The 22,111-nt window shown below is 35.3% G+C and overlaps 1 protein-coding gene across 1 annotated transcript in view; it reads right to left on the reverse strand.

Moving 5' to 3' along the window:
* The window catches only part of BBS9 (Bardet-Biedl syndrome 9), a 284,514-nt gene that overhangs the window by 78,943 nt on the left and 183,460 nt on the right, over positions 1-22,111 (reverse strand). The window contains exon 21 of the mRNA XM_026843854.1: positions 11,601-11,711. Within this exon, the coding sequence (XP_026699655.1) occupies positions 11,601-11,711 (111 nt within the window). The remainder of the gene's footprint in view (positions 1-11,600; positions 11,712-22,111) is intronic.

Below are 22,111 nucleotides of genomic sequence, written 5' to 3' on the forward strand. Positions count from 1 at the left end.
CTGTTCTAGGAAATACAAGCTATTTTTGCATCTACCATATGTTACCAAAGACCTACACTGGGTTAGCCTTATGCACTGACATACTGCTTACTAACACTAAGGCATGGGTATGGGTTTACACAATAACACAGGGTGGTAGGACACACCAGCGCTGCTTCACACAGCATGCGTATTTATGGTCATATGTTCCAGCAGCTATTACAAGATTCAGCACTTACACTGTTTTTCATTCACTTCTACTTCAGCCTCATATTCTACTTTGGAAACACTGCAGTAGGCTTAATACTAAATCAGTGAGAGTGACACCAAAACCACAGGAAGATGGAATTGCTATAAAAGGTGAAAAAGATGAGAGGATACTCTATGGAATATGACAATACAAAATAACTCAGAATTAGAATGTGCTTAGCAGAGATGGCTGATAAATATTTGATGAGGGTGACAAAATTACTACTTACCTCAGGGTAAGTAATAAGCACTGCATTGTTGGACTTGTTGATTTTAATAATGAGGGCTACTGCTCTGTTGTTGCTTATCCCTTTTTGTGGAAGTCTTCCTAAAGTGTATTATTCTTTGGTCCCAAGGTACCCAACAATTCTTTAACAAAGTCATCCAACCACCCCCAACCAATGTGGTGCTTTTGAATCAGTTCTTGAAGTTTAACTTTTAGAATTCTGTTATTGTAACTGATGTGTTCCTTGATCAGAAAACATCACAAGACCTGTGTTAATGATAGTCAAATGAGAATCATTAACTACTAAATTTTAATTCGCCACTGAAGTTAGAAATATGACACATTCAAGCATTAGGGACACCATGGTCACATGTGCTGCATCCCAGAGCCACAGGCAGTGAGAACCAAGTCAAGAACAGAGGTGTCTGTGACAGGCCATCAGCTCCGATAGTTATGGCAGCACACAGGTGGGGCCCCAAAACACATTACTATTAAAAGCAGAATGTTGTCTTCTGTGAATTAGGCATATGTTCACACTGGAGAACCGTGTCATGAAGCATTTAAAAAAAACTACAGTAAACCTCTTAACACTACTGCATACAAATGGAAAATAAGAATTTTACTGTTCATTTTAAGTGACCAGTTTTGAGAGCTACAGCCAGCATGACCAAAATGTGTACTGCTCCAGCATACCAAAGTGAGAACAACTTTGAGCCACAACAGACTACTGGGATTCAGGGTTCAAGCCTCTTCTGAGACATGTCAACCCTAGCATCACGGTATCACCTACCTGTACAAACATGGAAATCACATTGCCTCTATAGAAAATCTCTGAGTTGTAGAGCCTTGACAGTGCCATAACATTCTGAATATTTCATTCTAATAATTAATAGAAAAAAATGCTGATACCAACTCTGGAAACATTTCAGTACTACTCACTTTAACTAAGATGATACACTCTGGCATTATACATCATCCATATTACTAGCAATGTCCATTCCTTGACAATTCAAAGCTCTAGCAATGCTCCAAAGTGGCTTATAACAGCACTGATAATTTCCACAAAATGACATGGAAAACCTATTTGCAATTCCAGTAACACTCTCCAACAAAGAGCATGTGGGAATGCGCTCCCTCATTTCAGGCATGTCAGCAGTTCTTTAAACAAGAGTCAATGTTTCCATTCAAATCCCTTATTTTTCAAGAGGTTGCAGAGTCAGCCCTCAGGGAGAGAGAACTGATACTAGCAGTTTCAGGTGCTTTCATGCAGTCTTGTATCTCAAAAACAGTCTTTTTTTCTAAAGAAAGTTTAAGCCATTAGCTCATAATATGGATGGCTGCCTTCTGGAACTGGGAGGGGAGAAAGGGGTGCAAGACACTAAAATTACTTCTAAAAGAAGGTATTTTGGAAAATAAGCTGTAACACCTCCACAATGTCATTTTTTTCCAGCAAACAGTTCCTAAAGACCTAGAACTAATCTCCCTTTGGTGGCTAATGTTGACAAGCTATAAAGTGAGTCTTGGCATTTTGTGTAACCTGGAAAAAAGACCTGGAAAACCATTTTACAGCCTCATCCTGGATTTAACTAATACTCATCTGATAGATCAAACAATTACATTAGTAGTAACTTTAAGATTCTGAGAAAGTGAGAAAGTTAGTGAAAGAGTTTGAGGACAGAAGTAACCTTTATTATGTGTAATCTGACTTTTATATAAAACAAGCCATACAATTCCAACCCCAAGTTTCTGCATCAGAAAACCTCCTCCTTGGAGCACTCAGTGAACTTTCTAGATTTCCTAAAATTTACAGTACTGGTTTTCAGCAGTAGAGGAGATCTTAAAGTGAAGGGCTTGGCTCTGTTTTGTGCTGCTGAACACCTTAGTTTTAATTATCTCTTTTATATAAAGATGGATGGTAGAAACCAAAAGTGGCTGTATTCTCCTCTGCCTGCCAACCTTGTTGTCCAGGGCTGTGAACAACTGACCAGGATTCAATAATATACCTGGCAGTCACTAAATCCTTCTAGGCTTGGAATGGTGAGTGAGCATTCAAATAATGTTTTGATGAGGTTTTCGGTCCTTTTGTTATTTTCTCTCTCTTTTTTAAAAATATATTTAATAATATCTCATTAGAAACAAGAACAGTATGAAATTTTTGTATTTCTCAAAGACTGCCAAGAACATATAAGAACCATTAACTTGTAACACAAGTGCACGTAAAGAATCAATAGTAGCAAGTAAATTTTATAGACACACTTCTATAACGTCAAGAAAGTAGCACAGATATATGTGTGTGAAGCCAGGAATAATACACTAATCCAAACAACATATGAAATTCAAAGTTATCCATGTTATGAACAAAATTATGATTTCCCAATTAAACAAAAAACAAAATTATGATTTCCCAATTAAACAAAAAACAAAATTATGATTTCCCAATTAAACAAAAACCAAAAACTTGTGTAGAAGAACTGCAGTCAGTAAAGCTTTGGTTGGGAAAACAGACATCTTGGGAAACAAGTTTTACTGAGTATTCAGTGAAAAGATTTCACCACAGAGTTAGAAGAGAACAATAGCCAGTAGTCCATATCTACCAGAAACAAAGCACTGGGCATATTTGCAGTGTGCACTTTATATGGCAACACTCAATATGATGAAGAAAATAACTGGTGTGAGGAAACAAAACCACAAGAAATCTTACAAACGCTAGCAAGGAAAAGAGAGTATTAACCATCACCATCACAGATGAAAAGTAAACAGCAGCAGACAGACAAGCCAGACTAGTTTCTGTCCTGCCCCTCTTAACTGGCAGAGGACAAGCAAGTGAATGAATCCTAGTGACAAACAATCATCTGCTTCTCTTAAGCTCACAGTTATGCTAGACGACTGCCAAGGAAATATGAAAAACAACATTTAGACACATAAAAAGCTTTTACATTTCTCTTTTTTTGATTCCTTTCACTGTGCTACAGTTCCCCTTTCTTGCATACAAGGCCTATTCAGAATTCATAACAATGCAGTTTGTTTCGATTTTCGTTTTGTTCCATATTTAGCATGCGCCGCCTTCTCAAATCTATCTTTTTTTGCGTTCCTTATCTTCTATTATTGATCATCAGTTCTCATGTTCTGGACTTGATGAAAATAAGGAAAAGCTTCTTCCTAGATTCCAAAAAGCTGTGGATATTGCCATGACTATCTTGTTTTGCCTTGCTTCACTCTTTATTGCTCCCTTAACTGCAACAATAGCAACCTTTTGCTAATAATTTAAAGAGTGTCTTTGAATTCTCCAATCATATGAGTGCTTTCAACAAATAATTTTTTCCAATAAAGTCACGGAATTTGAAGGAAAAGTTTCAGGCTCTCTATATCATGACTTGTTCATTTCATACCTTTTTTCTGTGATTTCACAGCAATTTCTGAGACAACCCACGAAGCAAATGTAAGGTACCCCTCAGTTCTTTGTTCCATTGACAGTCATGAAACAAACTGGAATTACAGAGTTTTTTAACCTTTGAAAGGAAACATTTGTAAAACATTACCACAACCATTGGTATGGGGCAAACACACAGAGACTAATCCCTTTACCCACTGCAGTGGATAATACACATTATAATATACTTGAATCTGCGTATATTAGAACATAAATAAGACTTGTTATGTTCTCATGTGTTATATTACATTTCACAGGAGATGTATATACAAGCTCTTGCTAAATGAGAAACTGCACTTCATTTGGTATTGACTTAATGAAGGAATTCTCACATTAATCTCTTAAGCTGTACTGCACTTTAGAAAAACAGACTCTGTGGAAAAGAAAACCTCCATAAATCTCTTCAGCTCTCTCCAGAAAAATAGGCTTTTTGTAGCCCAGTGGTTTTCTTTGCACCTTTTCTTGTGGAAACAATTAGCTTAGCAATTTTAAAGTATTAGGTGGGCCCAGCTGCAGGCTCCTGGTGTCTTTCCTATTATACAGCAATGTCTCTACAGAAAGAACAAGAATCTAGTCTCCTAGTACTATAAGACATCAGTCAGAAATACATAAGTGAGCTACTAATAAGGTTAGATCTGGAAGGAGCTTTCATTTACCTGAGGCTATCACAGGTTTCAGTTTGTTAGCTCAAGGACAAAATACTACGTTGCAACTTACTTGTCAAAATCCCAAAATTGAACTCAAACTGTCAAGAGGCACATTTACTCCCTTGGACAAGCCCAATTAATTGGTTCTTCAATGATTAAAAAAAAAAAAAAAAAGTCTGAAGTCAGACCTGTTGCTCTTACTTTTGTCATGACTATAGTAACCAATTTTCATACAGAAGTTCAGATTCAAAACTGTGGCCATGGACAGCTAAAAAGTCTGTTGCCAACAATACTGATTTGTTCAACTGATTGTTTTGAAAGCTGATTATGGGAATGAAATCCTGTTCCACACAGCTTGTACATTTTTCCAAAATAATCTTTAGCTTAATTTATACATTTCCCTTTTATTTACTCTCATATACAATACAGTTAGTATTAGGATTAATTTCTGTCCTATTACACTGTCTAACTTGAAAAAGTTAATTGCTTGGCTATGGACATTGAAAATACTTTTGCTGTAATTGGCAAGAATATCAGTATCCAAGCGATTACCAGTGTAGCAAACAATGATAATTACAATAACAGAAGGAAGGCCACCTGTATCTAGTGTATTTTGAAAATTTAGTGCAGTTATTAGTCCGATATATAAATAATGTATGTCTGATCTGAAGCAAATAGAAATATTACATAGACCTGTTTTAGAGTTTTTACAGCATATTTAAACACCCTTCAAAACAAATTCAAAGATATGTCTCTGCTCATTTGTGTAGGTAAAAAATAATAGCAGCAGTAGAGTACAAAAAAAAAAAAAAAAAAAGCTGGCAACAATTTATATGCAAAAGCTCTTTACCATCTGTTTGTACAAGGCCAAGTGTTTAAGAATACTCCTTTCTAAAATTCAAATAAATGAAATGCTATCACAAAACTTCATCTTTTATTACATCACTTTGTGATGAGCTACTTTATAGATGTCAGTTTCACACAGTTGAGTAACCATGTAAATTATGATAAGAAAAATTAAGCACATAGCTAATTGAAATGTGTCACTAGACCCTTTAAAGAAAAATAGTTGTAATCCTGTTTACTAACAAGAGTTGTTTACACAAGGTTGTGTAACTAAACATCTTTGTGGGCTGGAATCATGTGATAGTTCCTAAAATTGCCTATGCATAATAAAGACAGTAATTTTTGATTAGAAGGGTAAAGTTGAAAGATCCTCTTATACGGCAGCCGTAACATCTACATGAACATTGTCAGGCAATGCTGTAGATAAAGTAACAAATTAATAAAACACACTAAGTAAAATTGGTGGGAAAAGATGTGCAGCTGTGCAATGTCTGGGTGCAACTTTGGAGGGTGTTTTGAAAATCTGGCTCAGAATGGCTTCTTTTACTGGAGTTTATAGCTCAACCTCACAGTCATTTATGTATAGCTGCCTGCGTATTTAATCAAAAGTAATAAGCCAGATGCTTCAAATTAAAGACAGTTAAAAAAATCTATTCCAATACATAAATATAAATTTTGAAACAGTTTTTGGTCTTAGATGAGTATTAAACTATGAAAGCTTATTTATTTTACTAAATATAATCATACAAGATGAGAACTTTGAAATTTTATCTTTAAGTCATCTAAATATTTGCATGACAGCAAAATACAAAGAATTTAACTAAAACCAGTGGCAGCACAGTAGCGAGTGCAAATGCCAAACATTTGGTCTCATTTGGTCTCATGAATAGCTTCTCAGAAATATTTGTATTTAAATAATAAATGTAAATACTGGGCCATGTTCTCTGTTGCTCTCTCAGGAAGAGACAATGCTTATTCTGAATTATCATGGCGAAGTCAGGCAAACATTTCCTTTAAATATTTAAGACTCTTTTTGTTTAGATAGATCATTTACAGAATAGATTTACAGGATCTTTGGTGAAGAATTCTGCCAGGAAAATCAAGTCTTACAAGTTGTGAAAATTCCAACAGCTGCATGATATGACACTTGACAAATCTGACTCCCAGTGTTGTAAAATCCTGAGCAACTAAGCAAACTACAAAGTAATCAACACCATTACTCCACAAAAAAAAAAAAACAAAACCCACAAACAAAAAACACAACAAAAACAACAAAACCAAAACCAACCCAAACAAACAAAAAAACCCAAAAGATATATTTTTAGTCCAATAATTTTTTAAATCATACTAAGTTTTCGTCTGGTTTTCCATCAATTTAGTGGAGTTACTAATGATTTACCAGCATAAAACTCTTTACTCATAAGAGAGCAACCAGACCCTTTCTGTCTAAAATATTTAGAAGGAGTATTAGTTAGAAAAATACATCTTAGAAAATTCTCTTTCACTGTAAGTAGCATGCAGCAGTAGCATATGAAGAATACAGAATACTTACTTTAAAGGCTATATCCTGATAATTACATATGTTGTTATTTCATCCTAAAGCTTATCACCAGCACAATTCAACTGTTTAGAGAAAAGCTGTTTTAAGGTTGTTCAACATATCCCTTAAAGATGTCTCTAAAAGCCAGAATGTACAAGAACTCCTTATGCATACTTGCTACAAACCACATTTTCAGCTCATTTAATCAGAAATATTTAAGGGAGAACTTGAGAAGCGAAGTTCCGCAAATCTCCGTTCACGGTTACCTTCTAGGACATATGAAGACTTCTTGAAATCAAACCACCCACTCAAGAAGACTGCAACTCTAGTAAGGAATTTATAACTTCTAAAGATGAAAATGGAAGACAGCGAGAACAGCATATCAAAGAGAAACAAAGTCAATAGGACCTACATGGAAGAGTACAATCACTGCATTTGTGATTGCAGCAGAGGTCAGCATCTCTGCATTGGTATTGTAGCTGTGAGCTCATGGAAAAAGTCATGATGTAACAGAGACTTCAAAGTGGACTCAACTGCAAATTCTATTCAAACTCTTCACCAGGCTTGTGCAGCCCATGATGAAATCTGGGCTGCTCTGTCCTCACTGTAACCAAAACACTGAGATCAAAGTCAGTAGGGATAGATTTATCATGCTAACATTAGTCCTTCAATTGCAATACACTCAGTGCCTTGAGGGGGTAAGCCGAAAGAATTATTTTCCATTCACTCAGCTACAGAATGTTCAAGTGAGTACTTTTGTGCCCCCTCAAAGCAAAAGCCATTGGCAAGAAGCTACTCCTACAACTGCAATAATATAATTAACTTCCAGATATTACGAAATTTTCCCATTCTTTACTATGGAATCAAAACATGAATTAAAAAAAAAAAAAAAAAAAAAAAAAAAAACAACAAACCAACCATCAATTTCCCTCCCAAAGAGACCCTGTGATTGGGCCAGAACCATTCATTCTTTCCTTGCACAGACATGCAGCATGACTACTAGATGTCACTTTCTGCTGTCCTAAGTAACTACTCCAAATAAATCCAAAAGCCTCATTGACACGCTTAGCAGATTCATGGAAAGTCTCAATACAATATTTTGTATGAGATAACTTGCAAGTCTGTGGCAGGATGCTACCCTACAGCATACTTTCTTATAGCACAGCAGAGTCTTCCAGGTCTTAGTCCCTCATTTCCCTCACAGTTCTTCGCATAGCTCACACAACATATTTAAGGCAGTGACGTCTTTCATAGGTCTACATCTACTCATGAAATTCAAAACGTTTTTTTAAAATTCTTAGCATGTCTGAAAAGCATAGTAGCATACAATGCAGTGACTGGCAGTCATCTCCATACACTACATACTACATCTCACTAGCAAGTGATTAGCAAGCTCATATATTTTTTAGCAGCAAGAGTTCAATGTAAATTAACTGTTGAGTATTTATTTTGAGTTTTGGTAAATTCTACAGCCAGGGTTCAATGCCATACTATGACAGGTAAATTGCTAGCAATACTGGCGTTAGCTAGCTCAAGACTAACTGAACATCATCTATGCAAGCAGCAATCACAGGAGTAATAATGTAGACATACTCATAGGGAGCTCAAAGGGCCTGGCACAGAAATCAGGTCTCCTCTTGCTCTTGATGCTTCCTCCTTTGTTCATCATTTATCTCTGTTATAATCTTCTCGATAGCACAAGCAATTTAACTATAAGCAAGGGTGTCCAAGTATAGCACACTTTTGAGAGGACTTGTTTCTTCCTTTGTCACTCAGGAACTCCCACTGCTTCCTGCTGAGACCTCTGCAATTCATGTCTTTCACTTATTTTCAGTAGATAAAGCAATTCATTCTGCTTTGTTTTTCTACCTCTATGATTATACTATTGAGAACCGCTTGAGTTTTGTCCTAATCCAGCACACTGTATCAGTGAGAGAAATCAGAGCTTTCTCTTTCTTCTGACATAGAAACACACGTGTTCCCATTAAAGCAACTTCATTACTCCGTGGTTTGGGGTTTTTTTGTTTTTTGTTTTTTGTTTTTTTTTTTCACTGCCTTGTGTATAACTATAAATAGAATTCAGCCTGCACAAAGTCCTGTTGTTAAGATTTGGTCTGGTATCAGATGGAGCAAGTATGTAACTACACTTCTTAATCCATGTCAGTTGATGGTGGTCCATCGCATTCAGCTGAAGCTCTCCCATGATCTACAGAATCCTTTGGAATATTCTAACTTGATCAGTTCATTTAATTTCTTTGCTTTCCATCTTCCTCTGTGAATGCAGTCTGTTAGTAGAGATGTTTCTCTTCAGGTTTCCTACACAAGTATATCAGCCATTGTGCCCATGTTCATACTAAACTACAGCTGAAGAGACCCTATTTTTTCTTTTGAGGTATTTGGTGTTGTAGCCTCAGACTATTTTTATCTACTTAAAACTCTATCATTAAACTGTGAGGATTTTTTAGTGAAGAGCATTAAGAAGCACAGGCATGACATATCAGTTCAGCTGATATAGCCCAATGAAAAATATTCACTAAGCAAAGAAACCTCTCAAAAGCCAGTATAATATTTCATTGCCATTAAAGTACTTCTATAGCTAGAGCTACAAATAACAAAAGCCATCTACATGAAGAAAACTTACAATCAAAATCTATCTTGTACTCCCTTGGGAAATGAAGGAAGATATATCAAGAAAAAGAAATTTTACTCTACTTTGTCCCTTTTTTCTCTTATTGACTGGACATAGTTAAATTAAATGCAAGCTCAAAAAAGTATGTAAGACAACAAATATTCTTTGAGGACTCATTGTAATCATCGTGGTCTTGCTGCAGTCTCTGGTGCCTGAGCAACAACTCAGGCCAAGAATATCATGTACAGAAAAACACTGCCGTGCTGTGATTTCATGCCTAGTGTTACCTTACAGTTTAAGTAGCTCCCTTGGCTCTTACACTTGCAGCAATTAGAATTTCCAGACAGCTCAGTGGCAGATATTCTAGGCGCTCTCTGTATTGTAGCAATGGCAGAGGGCAGTCAATTCTTAACATGAATGAATTAAATTCACTGGTATACCACATGGCTGTAAACCTAAAGACTTTTAAAGCGTTCAAAGTTTTCATTCTGCCTTTTATAGTTACAAAGCAACAACAGCCAGCTGTGTGAAGTAAGTCTCAATTTTTATCATGGGCTAAGATTTACAGTAGGATATGAAAGTCCCCATACCGCTGTTTCTGGATCTCATGAAATACACTACTATACTTTTCCTCTCATGCTAGTCTTTTCAGCAACCCAGTTACTTAAACACAGCAGAACACTATCTACTGAAGAACAAATACGTGATCAGAAGAATGGAGTATCAGACAAAGAGAGATTGCCTGACATATGTTCTTGATTTATTGGTCTAGTTGACTGAAGTTGGAATTTTATCAGGGTTGAATCCTAAATCAGAGAGACAATACTTTTCCATTATCAGGAACGTACTTAATATATCCAGATGACAAAGGTTAAACTATACATGTCAGCTTTGACAGCTTCCCTTCTTCTTCTGACCTGAAGTCCATAAGGACTGCAAGTAATTAGCACTCTAGAAAAGTCCGAGCTCCGGCCCTCAGTGGATTTTTCAGGTTGTTTTTGTGAGCAGATACTCATTTTGGAGCTTCAAGTTACACTGTGGCATTATTACACATTGCTGCATTAGATACCCTTCTTCCCTGCCTGCTATTAAAACTTTGCTAACATAAATTCTGCTACTGCAATTAACTATACATTCCAACTCCCTGACCATCTATGCAAAAGTTAGCTGGGCAAACAAGCAGCTGAATCCATTTTAAACACAGTTAACTGGTTTTTGCAGATGTGTAAGAAGTTTCTGTCTATGTCTGACTATTCGTTGCAACTTCTAATTTGCTGCTCTTCAACACCCATCTATAATGAAAAAAATCTGATTTACAAACAACATTCTAATACATTTTAAAGTAAGTATTACAGAAAAAGATCAGACAATGAGAGGGGAACGAGGAATGAAGAGACAACTTAGTAAACAAAATGGGAAATAGCTGCAGTCAAAGCCTGAGAGCTTACCAGGTCCTTTATTATAAACTGCAATGCAATACTTTACAGTGCTGCTTTTAAAATATGTTAACACTATATCACAGTTCCCGGCAGCATGAAGTCTTTCCAGAAAACGTGTCATCACTGTATGCAGTGTATTTTATAGCCAGTATAATTTAATTTTATTGTATCCAATAATATTTTTCTGAAATTCTAGGAAGTCTCCCCACAAAAGATAAGTAATGGCCATATTTTAATCAACTGGCACAAAGTCTAACCACCATACTGCAGAAAATAAAGCCTTTATTACACCAAAATGTCCTCAGTTTCATGTTGCCTCTGTGGAGGAGGTCGTGAATAAAACCTGCAAGAATCTCATTCAAGTATTATGTAGCATAAAACCTTTCAACTGTGAAGTTATTTAATTTGAAGACTGATCTCTACAGTTTAACTATTCTTGATAGACAAAGCTGAATAAACTCAGAATCCTACACGATGTACTATTATCACAAGAAAAATGGAAAATTATGCTAACAAAGCCTGAAATATATGTCATTTGTTTCGTATGTCCACAAGCATTCTGAAAAGGCAAACTCTACACCTCTAAGTAAAACAATATAGTCTTCCTTTTCTTACCAGACTTGGATTTCTGCTTTGCAGTCTGCCCATGATTGGGAAACGTTGCTGTGCAGCCTGGTATAGCCATTCTTTCCTCTAAATCAGACTCTGGAATTGTAGTACAGCCACCTAGTTGAAAATGGAAAAACATTAATGTGGTGTTTATGTAACAAAACAAAATCACCAGTGCATAATTAAGGAAAAGAGGTGATAAATTAGCTGACAGGAACACATAAAACTGAAATAGTCTTTACTTTCACTTCACAGAAATGTTTGTTAAAGAAAATTATTACCATTGCTTAGAAGGCTGATTATGCCTTAATGACTTCTCTCTACTACTAATGTTGGTGTGAAAAAAGTTTTAATATATTAAGACCACAGAATATGTAAAACTGGTTCCACACAGAAGATAAAAATAATGTCATCTGTGTTTAAAGATCAGATTACTGGGAGCTAGTTTAATATTAAAAGTAATCAAGTATGAATGAAATAACTTTACAAAGTCAATAAACCTGATGAAGATTGTTAGCTTGCCATAAAGAATGACATATGATGATTATTTTCTGGATGGGCTATTAAATACAGTATTTTTATTACTTAGTGCTAGAGATACGGAAACACAGGGACACTTTCACTGTCCAATAAGACACTGCACTGGCAATGTCTTACTCATAAATGATTGTAGGATGCATGGCATAATTGATTCTTTGTATTTTGCAATGTTGCTTTCTGAGTAGTTCATTAGAAAACACAATGACTTAAAGCCTTCTCTTCAAAAATGTTTAAAGGCCTATATTTAAAACATTAAAGGATGGACAATCTAGTCATAGTATCACCTGAAGATAGCTGCAGTAGCTTGCAGTGGAATAGGTTGATGTAATTTCAAAACAGCTGCGATCAGGACTTTGGAGCATGTCACTGTTCAGCAGCAAACACTGCCAACAACATAGTACACAGCTGAGCTGCATTTCTTTCTCATAGGCCTCCAAGGATCATCACTAGCAAGCAAACAAATCCATGTACTTATTGTGTTCTGAAAGCACGTTTATAAACAGCACATCAACTCCCAGTGGAGAGCACAGACTTTCACCTTTATGAGTTGTTCTATCTTGAAAAGAAATATTCTACTCCAGGCCTCATAATGAGTGTACCCAATCTGCAGCAACACAGGCTATTCTCTCCTATACAAACTAAATTAGTAGAACAGTTGTTAAAAACAAGGATGCATCCCCCAGTAGGAGAGCTGCAGTTTCCTCAGCAGTTTCAGAAGCACTGGCAAAGCAACACATGATGTTCTGCAGAAATGTACCACGCTGTCTAGCTATGGTAAAGCACGGCAGCCCCAATGAATCATGGAAAACACTCATCCCTACCAGCTCAAGAACTGATACAGCATCCTTTGTTCCTAAGGAAGAGGAAAGACAAAAGCTACTATATTCCAGATACACCCTGACAGAAAGTATGATACAGCATGGGGTTTATATTTGATTCAAAGCAAGTGAATTTTTTCAGTTAGAAAGGAAGGTTAGGAGTGAATGTGTCAGCAGTGTGCAGACATGAGCCATGACAGCTTCAGATATTTGGGGTTCCCGCTATGAAACTGAAGGAGAAAATCAGAAATTAGAACAATGTCTTCATGTTAAATTTCTGTAACACTGGGACAATGTCTGACATTCATTAAATATAAATATACCTACACCCTAAATGAAAATAAGTATCAGTAAACTAATACTTCTGTTCTCATTTGCAAATTATGACTAAAATGTAAACTATAAGATTTAATGAAATGGAAACTACTGCTTTAAAAGTCAATTTATATATTTTTCACTCTTATTTTTCAGATAAAATCTACCCTATTAAACAGTAATCTGTAAATACAGGACACAAAATTAAGGTTTCTTGCACAAAAAAAACCCCAATTAAGAATGGCATCATACATTTTAAAAGCTTTTATAACATTTCCTAACAGCGTGAGTGAAAACTTGCCTAGGAAATTAACATCTATTGAATTTCTACATAGGAATAAAAGAATTTTTACAACATTCATTCTAAAACCTGAAACTCAGTAACTTACATAGCCTTGAGAATTGATGGCTTTTGATGCCAAAATATTTCATTAGTCATCAACACTGATAGTAACTGAATAAGAGTCGGAAAACGTCTATTTGCCCTAAGGTACAACACACTACTTACTGAAAGGTAACAAGACTTCCTGCTCTTGATTTTGATGTTATAGATTTGTTAAGATTTACTTGTCATCTGATACCATCAGAAGTTATTAAAATTAAAAGCAAAATCCACTTCTTCCATAACTTGATTTTCTTGACAGAGAATGAGGACTGAAGTGTTACCAGTGGTAGACTGTTTTACACAGAAAAAAAGTGTAGAAAGAATACGCAGAGCAATAGTATCAGAATCAATATTAAGAGTACTAATTATTCCTACTTCTGCAACAATACTAATAATGGTTCCCTATGAATTGGTGTTTAAATACTATTGTTTCATAAATGCATTCCATGTGCTGAGAGCACTGTTTTTAGTGGGCCAGGATTTCACCAGGATTTATTTAAATAATTATTGGTGCAAATGACCAAAAAGAGGCCATATAATAGTGATATATTTGCTCTTTTAAGGCCATGAGACTTATATGATCAAAGTCTTTGCGTCCTCACATTTCTATCTTACTCTTTTAATACCAGTATTGCCTTCTAACTGAAGAAACTACTAGAATTTGCTGAACTATGTCTCTTAGCTTGTTCAGATGCGTAGGACTAGGTAGAATGACTGAATCCTCATCTACAAATCAACCTGCATCAACATTAATATCTGCTGCTTCCAGTGGAACCAATGGCAAATTCCATCTCCTTGATGCAATAGGCCTAGGTACCCATCCTCAAGATAACAATGGATATCCTTGATAATTTGCTATGATTCCCCACAGGAAGAAAAAAGTGGAGACAACACTAAGACAACTGTCACACTGTAAGAACTGAAATGTTCAAAGTAAATTGCAAATTTTCACTAAACTAAAAAAAAAAAAAAATTAATAAGGCACAAATACAAGACTGAATATAATATTTAAACCACAGTAGAGCGGGATTTTGTGATTCAAAAAACATTTTACAACTCTGAAAGACACCTATCTGAAAAAAGGAAGCTTTCCTGTTAGGACTCTAAACTTTAAAATTTCATACTGCAAGAGTTCTACTGAGGGTATCTACACTGACTTATCTGGTTAATGACTAACAGGATTTTTACTTTAAGTAAACAAAAAAAAACCCTCTTTAAATTCTTGTATATCTCTGGATAAATTTCAGAACGTATCCACTGAATGTCCATTTTAGCAAGCATTTACAATTTTTTGCACCTGGAATCCTAAAAGAAATCACAGCAACAGAATAATGCACATTCATTGATAATTAAGTGAATAGTACACATCAGAAAGTGAAATATTTAAGGAAGAAGGGGGGAAAGAGAGGCAGGAATAGTAATACATAAATCTACACCCTGGAAATGATCCAAGTTGAGAAGTTCTCCAGATGTCAGTCTGTAAACAGTGCTTCATAAAATGAATTTCCCCATTAATTGTTGGCAAGAATAACATCTAGAATATGTTATTACATTTGACCCACTCTTTCTCCTTTTTCTGCGTAGCTAAATTCTTGTCTGACATCACAGATCTTTTATCAGTTGTAATAAAACCAAGAAAGCAAGATTTGGTCAGCAAAGCTGTTTGATAGGGTACAACATGTATAAAATTACACTCAAGCTAATTGTGAACTTAGTTCACCAAAGGAAATGAGAATTCTCTTGTTTATTTTCACTACATCATTTTTTGTAACACATTTGGTTCTTAAGTTGGAAAAAGACACCCACACCCAAAGGAAACATAAACATACAATACATATTGAACAAAAATTAAGTACTGACAGTTTTCCTACAGGTTCCTATCACCATGTTTTTACACTTCTTAACATGACTCTAAAAGTTGAAAAACAGGAAAACAAAAGTAGTATACATCTAAAAAATGAAAAGGCACTTCAAGAGAAAGACTATTTGGGTTTCCTCTTTCTCTTCCACTCAATCACAATCTAAACTATGCATAAAGTTTCCATTTTCCTCTGAAATTAACTCAAACAAGAGTCTACAGATAGAAGAAAAAAAAAAAAGCTTCCTGAGCAGTCTTTGGCAGCAAGAGTCAAAATGTGAACAGGAAGCTCTCTAAATAGAGGGTTTTGTCATCCATGTGCAGATTGATTATACAATGGAGATAATCTAAACAGAAAAATTATTTCAGAGACTCCAAAACTATATGCAAAACCATATGCAGTTGGGCTTTTTGTGCTGTCCATAATTTTTAGGGAAGTGCATACTAAAAATGCAGTCTAAGGCATTAGAGATTATTCTCTCTAATAATCAATTACTTCTACTGATTCTGCTAGCTACATTTATTCAAGTCCCGTAAATTTTATTAGAATCTGCCCATCAGAAAGTAGCTTGCCTGCTGAAGTAAATACTGCATGCAGGCTTTACAGATAAACAGCTCTATTGTTGCTTACTAGAAGAAAACAATACATATTTGAGTGTATAATGAGGTCCAGGGAACATTTATTCACGTACTGGGTCTGGATTAGAGTCTGTCATTTGAATAGACACATTTCAGGAAGGCAAACATATTTCCATTGAAGAGTGCAATGAGAAAAGAAAAAGAGAAAGTGCAGAAAAAGAGAAGGAAAATAAGGAATATTTTTTTCCTAAATGGCTATTTAATAATGAACACAGCTCCAATTCACAGTAGAAAACAGTTCTCATTTAGTTCAGATATTCACTAGCAAAATGTAGAGTTGCTAATTAATCAGTGATAGGTTTCAGAACATAGCACTTAGGTCTAATAGTGTGGCTACAGTTGCGCGATCACAAAATTCCATTGGTTTATGCCTGATTTGACAGAAACAAATTCTATGAAATGATGAAAAATATTTCTGTACTATATTGCATTAGAATAATAAATTAATGAAAAAATCATACCAGCTGAACATGCATTCCAAGGTCACTGAAGATCACCAAAACATATTTTCAATGGGACTACACAGAGACATTATCAGACTGTTGTTCTGCTTTACCTTTATTTTACTGAAATGTTGCTTGACAAAACTTCCAATTCATAAATTCCATAGCTTGTCTTATAATAAGTTGCCACTCTTTGCACTGAGAGCTATGCAGAGGTAATTTGCACCGACTGTGTGGCTTCTGTTTGAGCTTGTAGCACGTTCAAATATTCTAAACATGCCTGAATTCATAAAATCTTAAGAAGTTTAGCGTACTTTGGCAGCATAATCTCTTCATGGGAGTAACTATGCTGCTTAAACTGTCAAATTGTCTTAGCCATTCTTCCAGGATGAGGTTCTGTGCATGTGGTATGCAAGTCACAGAAATGGCATTGGGAAACACATTGCTAAGGACAGATCTAACAGCTGTTTCCATTAAAGTAGTATTGGACATTCAGCCAAGAACACAATCAAAATCAACATTCAGTAGTACCCTAATGCGGGACTGAGAATGCAGTAACATTAAACTATATAATGCCATTCAGTATCGACCAAAAGTCATTCATTACTCACTATGAACAAAGGATGAATGATGACAGTTGTGATTCAACCGCATAAGTGTACTGTTCCATCCAACAACCTATTCAACCTCATGAGCACAGACTGGCTGAAAAACATGCTCTGTGTTCAGGATTGTGTTGGGAGAGGTAATTGTTACTGAGTTTTTAGTGTTTGGAGGACTTCCATCTGCTTTTTTGTAACAGCCTAAAAAAAATCAGCTTATAACAAGAACTTTTCAAGGGAATATCAACTCTTGACAAAACCATAACAATAAAAATACTGTATTTTTCAGAGTACACTGCCTCACATAACACAGGGTGTTTTTTATTGACTGGGTCTCTCACCATCTTCCCCATAGTCAGTGTACCACTAAGCATAGCTCTCATTTAGCATAACTAGAAAAGGTTTTCTTCCAAGATGGTTAAATACAGCAGTAGCAGAAGTTACAGAATATACCGTTACCAACGTATTTCAAAATAACATTCTTCATTCAGCAAGAAACTCAATTTCATGCTACCCTTTTGGGGAGCAAGAGGAATATGCAAGGGTTTTGTCATTATTAGTTTTGCTTTACATAAATAAATTAATTTTGTGCTCATAAATATACAGATATGTGTATTAGGATATACGTATATGAAATATGTTGTAGGAGGATATCGGACTTGCACAACTCTATGATAGAGTTATATCCAGCAAGGCTCATTATTATTCTAATAGTACATACGTATGCTCTGGTTAAACTCTTACTTCGTAATTACAAATTAGCAACTGGACAGTTATCAACCTTTTCTCCTATCAGCATCAGACCCCTCTAACACACGCTGTGCAGAACAATCACCTTCCTGTTCATGCGCTGTTCATGCAGCAGTAACTTCTCACAGTTCAGGACTTCTCCACAGTTCAGTGTTGCAGCTCTCCGCTGTTTTTCCCTACCAGCTTGGCACAACTCAGGAGTTTCTTATCTTTCTCCCAAGGCCCTTTTCTCATCAAAGCCTTGCTGCTTCTCAGAGGCTGTGCAAGGCTGACAGACAGATGTCTCCCATAGAAATACATAAAGAATTTTAACCCAAGTATTTTGTTTTCAGTAACACATTCTTCCAACTCTGTAGAGCTTGTATTTATCACATTGTTTCAGTAATACAGTGGTAAGGTGGCTACTAGGTCTTTAGACTTTTTTACTAATTTATGTGAAAAACTTAAATAGGTAATGCTCCCATTGATAAACACTTTCCTAATTATTTTTTCTAGAAGTGTATTGAAATGAATTTCTACTGTCAGTTCTGGTTTCTATCTGCCAACACACCCCAAAAGAACACCTAAAAGTCAATGTTCAGAGCAGCTGGGATCTCTAGAGCATGGTTTTCAAAAAATCATTCACAATATTGTCTTTATGTAGTTTCTAACCTTTCTTCAGAGTACATTAAAACCAGTCAGATTAAAATTGACTATTGCAATCTTGATACCAAACCCTCCTGGTGTTCATCATTTTAAGAAGTTTAGAGAAATGATTTGCTCCTATTCCCATTTAAAATATTTGTATTTCCTGGAGCACATACATAAAGCATTCTTCAAGCTGAAGATGCGAGCATGTAGACACATATATAGACACTATATATCTGTAAGTATATGTACACACACACAAATTTTGGACTTACTAGTGAAGAATGAGCAAATTTTCATTGCTTGCAGCCAGAAGTTGAAGAAACAACAAATGTTTGTGACATGGTTTGCAGTTTTGTCAAGCTCTGTCACAGAATCATACTGCAAGACTTTCAAGGTAAGTATTCTTTGACTGGTTCAGTGGAACAGACAGCTATTTACCTTCAAGAAGATTGAGGCATATTGACCTAAGTAAAACACCGTTTACAAGCTCTTAATAATAAGAGGAAACTCAGTAATGCAGGTTAATGAAGATGGGATTTTTGTCCCTGCTGTGAATGTGACATAAAAGATAATGCAATTTGATGCATGAGGCCTTCTATTGCAGGGTCTTTTGGATGTTTGAGACAGCTTGATGAACAGTAGTCAGACAGAAACAGTTAATGAGGGGCTTACTCCTAATCCAGATCAGAAACTGAGTCAAATCACAGAAAAAACATTTGAGATTTACACTAATGCAAGATTTTGGGCAAGACAATACAAGAACAAAAACTACTGACCTCAGATATACTGTGGATAACAGAAGACAGTGGACTAATAGCTGGGATTCAAACGTAGGCACTGAAGGATATATGTTGCTCACAAGGGCAAAATTAAAGTGGTAGACTAACACTTCATAACACTATTGGGATGGGCTACTGAAAGAGCAGGATATAGAATTGGTCAATTTGGAAAAGGATCATATAGTAAACTAAATAGAATAGTAAAGAAATAGAATGTCAAATTTTAGCTACAGAATACCAAAATCAGATTTCAATAGCAATTGCAGTTGCTTTATTATTATTATTATTATTATTATTATTATTATTATTATTATTATCATCATCATCATCAATTGTGTTGTTATGGAAACAAAAGAAGAATACAAACCCCACAGAAATAAATCACAGCATGATCAAAGAAAAAAGGTCCAGTGTGATGACCAGGAAAAAGTTGAATGCAATTCTGAAATCCACCTGACAGTGTTCCAAATAAGGATAAAGAAAGCAATGATACTATTGAATAAGGCACTGGTAAGACATCTGGAATGCTGTGTTCAATTCTTGTTACTGTGTTCATGATGGATTAAATAAACCTGGAAAAAGCCAGCTGAAGGTTACAAGATCATATAAGAATCACTTACCTTACTGACACCTGAGCAGATGACCAGTCTTGCTTAGCTAAGAGGACTAAAAATGGAACAGACTGATCTTTACCAATAATGTAATTAGGCCAGAAATCCTTAGTGTCTGGCAAAACAAAAGACACTCTTAGAACAAGACAGAATTGATCATAAATTAATTTTGACTTGAAATTAGGTTTCTGACTACCAAGAGAACAAGGGGCTTTGAACAATCCCTGAACAGGTACCATGGAGGTAAACAATTGTATTTAGAATAAGGTAATTCAGACCCATTCGTAACACAGAGATGGAGTTTCTGAGCCACGAATTTCTTTTCTTCCTTTCTCCTTTCCTCCACCCCCTCAAAATAGAAGAGAGAGGGAATACAGGACAAAACAGATATAGACTTATCTATTAGTATTCTGAAATGATCATACTATTTGTTATCTAATTACAAGTAGTTATCTAATCATTAGGACATTAATGAATTACTAGTCTCTATTTATGTAACAATATTTTCACAGCATTCAAAGTGAATATGAGACACCACAAAAAATAGGCCACCTGGCTATTTTAACCAGCTGCAGGATGTAAACCATTAGTTCACAACTGAAAATAAAAAATGTAAAGAGTCTGGGACCAAAGTATCACTAAAAATATTTCATTAAAAAACAGCAGCGATATGTAAACACTTAAAAACTAGTTCTGACAATTCCAGTTCCTAAAAGTATTTGGCAAGCAAACTTACTAAATTTACATTTGGAGAGACACTGGACTATAAAATATAAAATGCCAAGTGCTGAAATTTAATAGTAGGAATCAGACATTGTATTTTTAAGAGGGTAATGAACTAGCCCCTGTTCTTCAGTATTTCCAGATACTACTTGAAAATAAGCAACTCAAGTGATGAAATAAACATGGATACAAGCATCCGCTTTTAATGTTACTGAAATAAACCCAATAAACATCTATCTGGTGCCTTTCCAAGATAAACAGCATATAGATCCTTTGAGCACTAGCAGTCTAGGAAGTCAAAGTATTCATGAGAGAAAGAGAATTCTCTTTTTTATAATGCAGAGATTCTCTTCCACACTTGAAATGCAACCTCTGCTAAAAATACCCGCTTTCCAAAGATAGCACATTGTTTTCACGTATCGCAAATTTCTACTTTCTCAATTGTACCTAAATACCAGATTTGTCTGTAATATGTAAAACCTGAGTAACATTGTATTTGTTTAGTCTAAAAAAATGTCACTTTTATTTAATGAACAACTATGATTTTTATTAATTTTACTAGGAGCTAAGAACAAATCAAATTATAATCACCTATCTTTGCTCCAGTACTGCAAGAAGAAACATACGTTACTTATATTTGCCTTAGTCTCAGTAGTATTTAATACTTCATTTACTATATACTACCCATACCAAATATACCCAAGTATTATCTTGTGTTATTATAGTTCAATCTTTTACATCATTAAAATCTCTGGGATTGATTTTCGGGGGAATTAAAAAAAAAAAAAAAAAGCAACTTTGGCTCCATTTAGTATCTTAATGCCATTCAATTAATCTAGTTTATATGGAGGCAATGAGCACATAACTGTACATAACACTGTAAAATTACATCTTATTCTGTGGACAGAATTTTTTTCTTTGTTTAGAACTTCTTATTCAGCAAATTTTACTCTACTAACTGCACAGAATTTCATTATTTCACTAGTACCACACCTATATCTGTGGAAATCATGCAATTTTACTAGCATCAATAGCATTCAAATATTATGAAAATGATACATCCAAAAGATAGAAGTGATGTTCCATTACTGGTATTACTTTGGACCTTTCTCCTTGTTTAAGAATGAAGGACTTAATTCACAGAAGCAAACATTTTGAATAGTATCTTCTGCAAGTATTTTCAGAAATAGCCGAGACTGGGGTGCTTCACGTGATAAACCTTAAAGAGAACTGACTATACAGAACTGTGTAGTATCTTTCTACCAAACATAAGGTATCTGAAGATACGAGGAAACACGCTCCCAAAAGTCTCTAATAACTTGGGAGAACCTTGGCACTGGACTTTTCAGAGATGAGGGAGAGACTCAATTTGGCTAATGTCATCAAATGAATCACATCCACTAGAAGATAATGGGTATTTAGGG

Source organism: Athene cunicularia (genome assembly GCF_003259725.1).
Source record: "Athene cunicularia isolate RWA chromosome 2 unlocalized genomic scaffold, athCun1 chr2_part2, whole genome shotgun sequence".
NCBI classification, from domain to species: domain Eukaryota; kingdom Metazoa; phylum Chordata; class Aves; order Strigiformes; family Strigidae; genus Athene; species Athene cunicularia.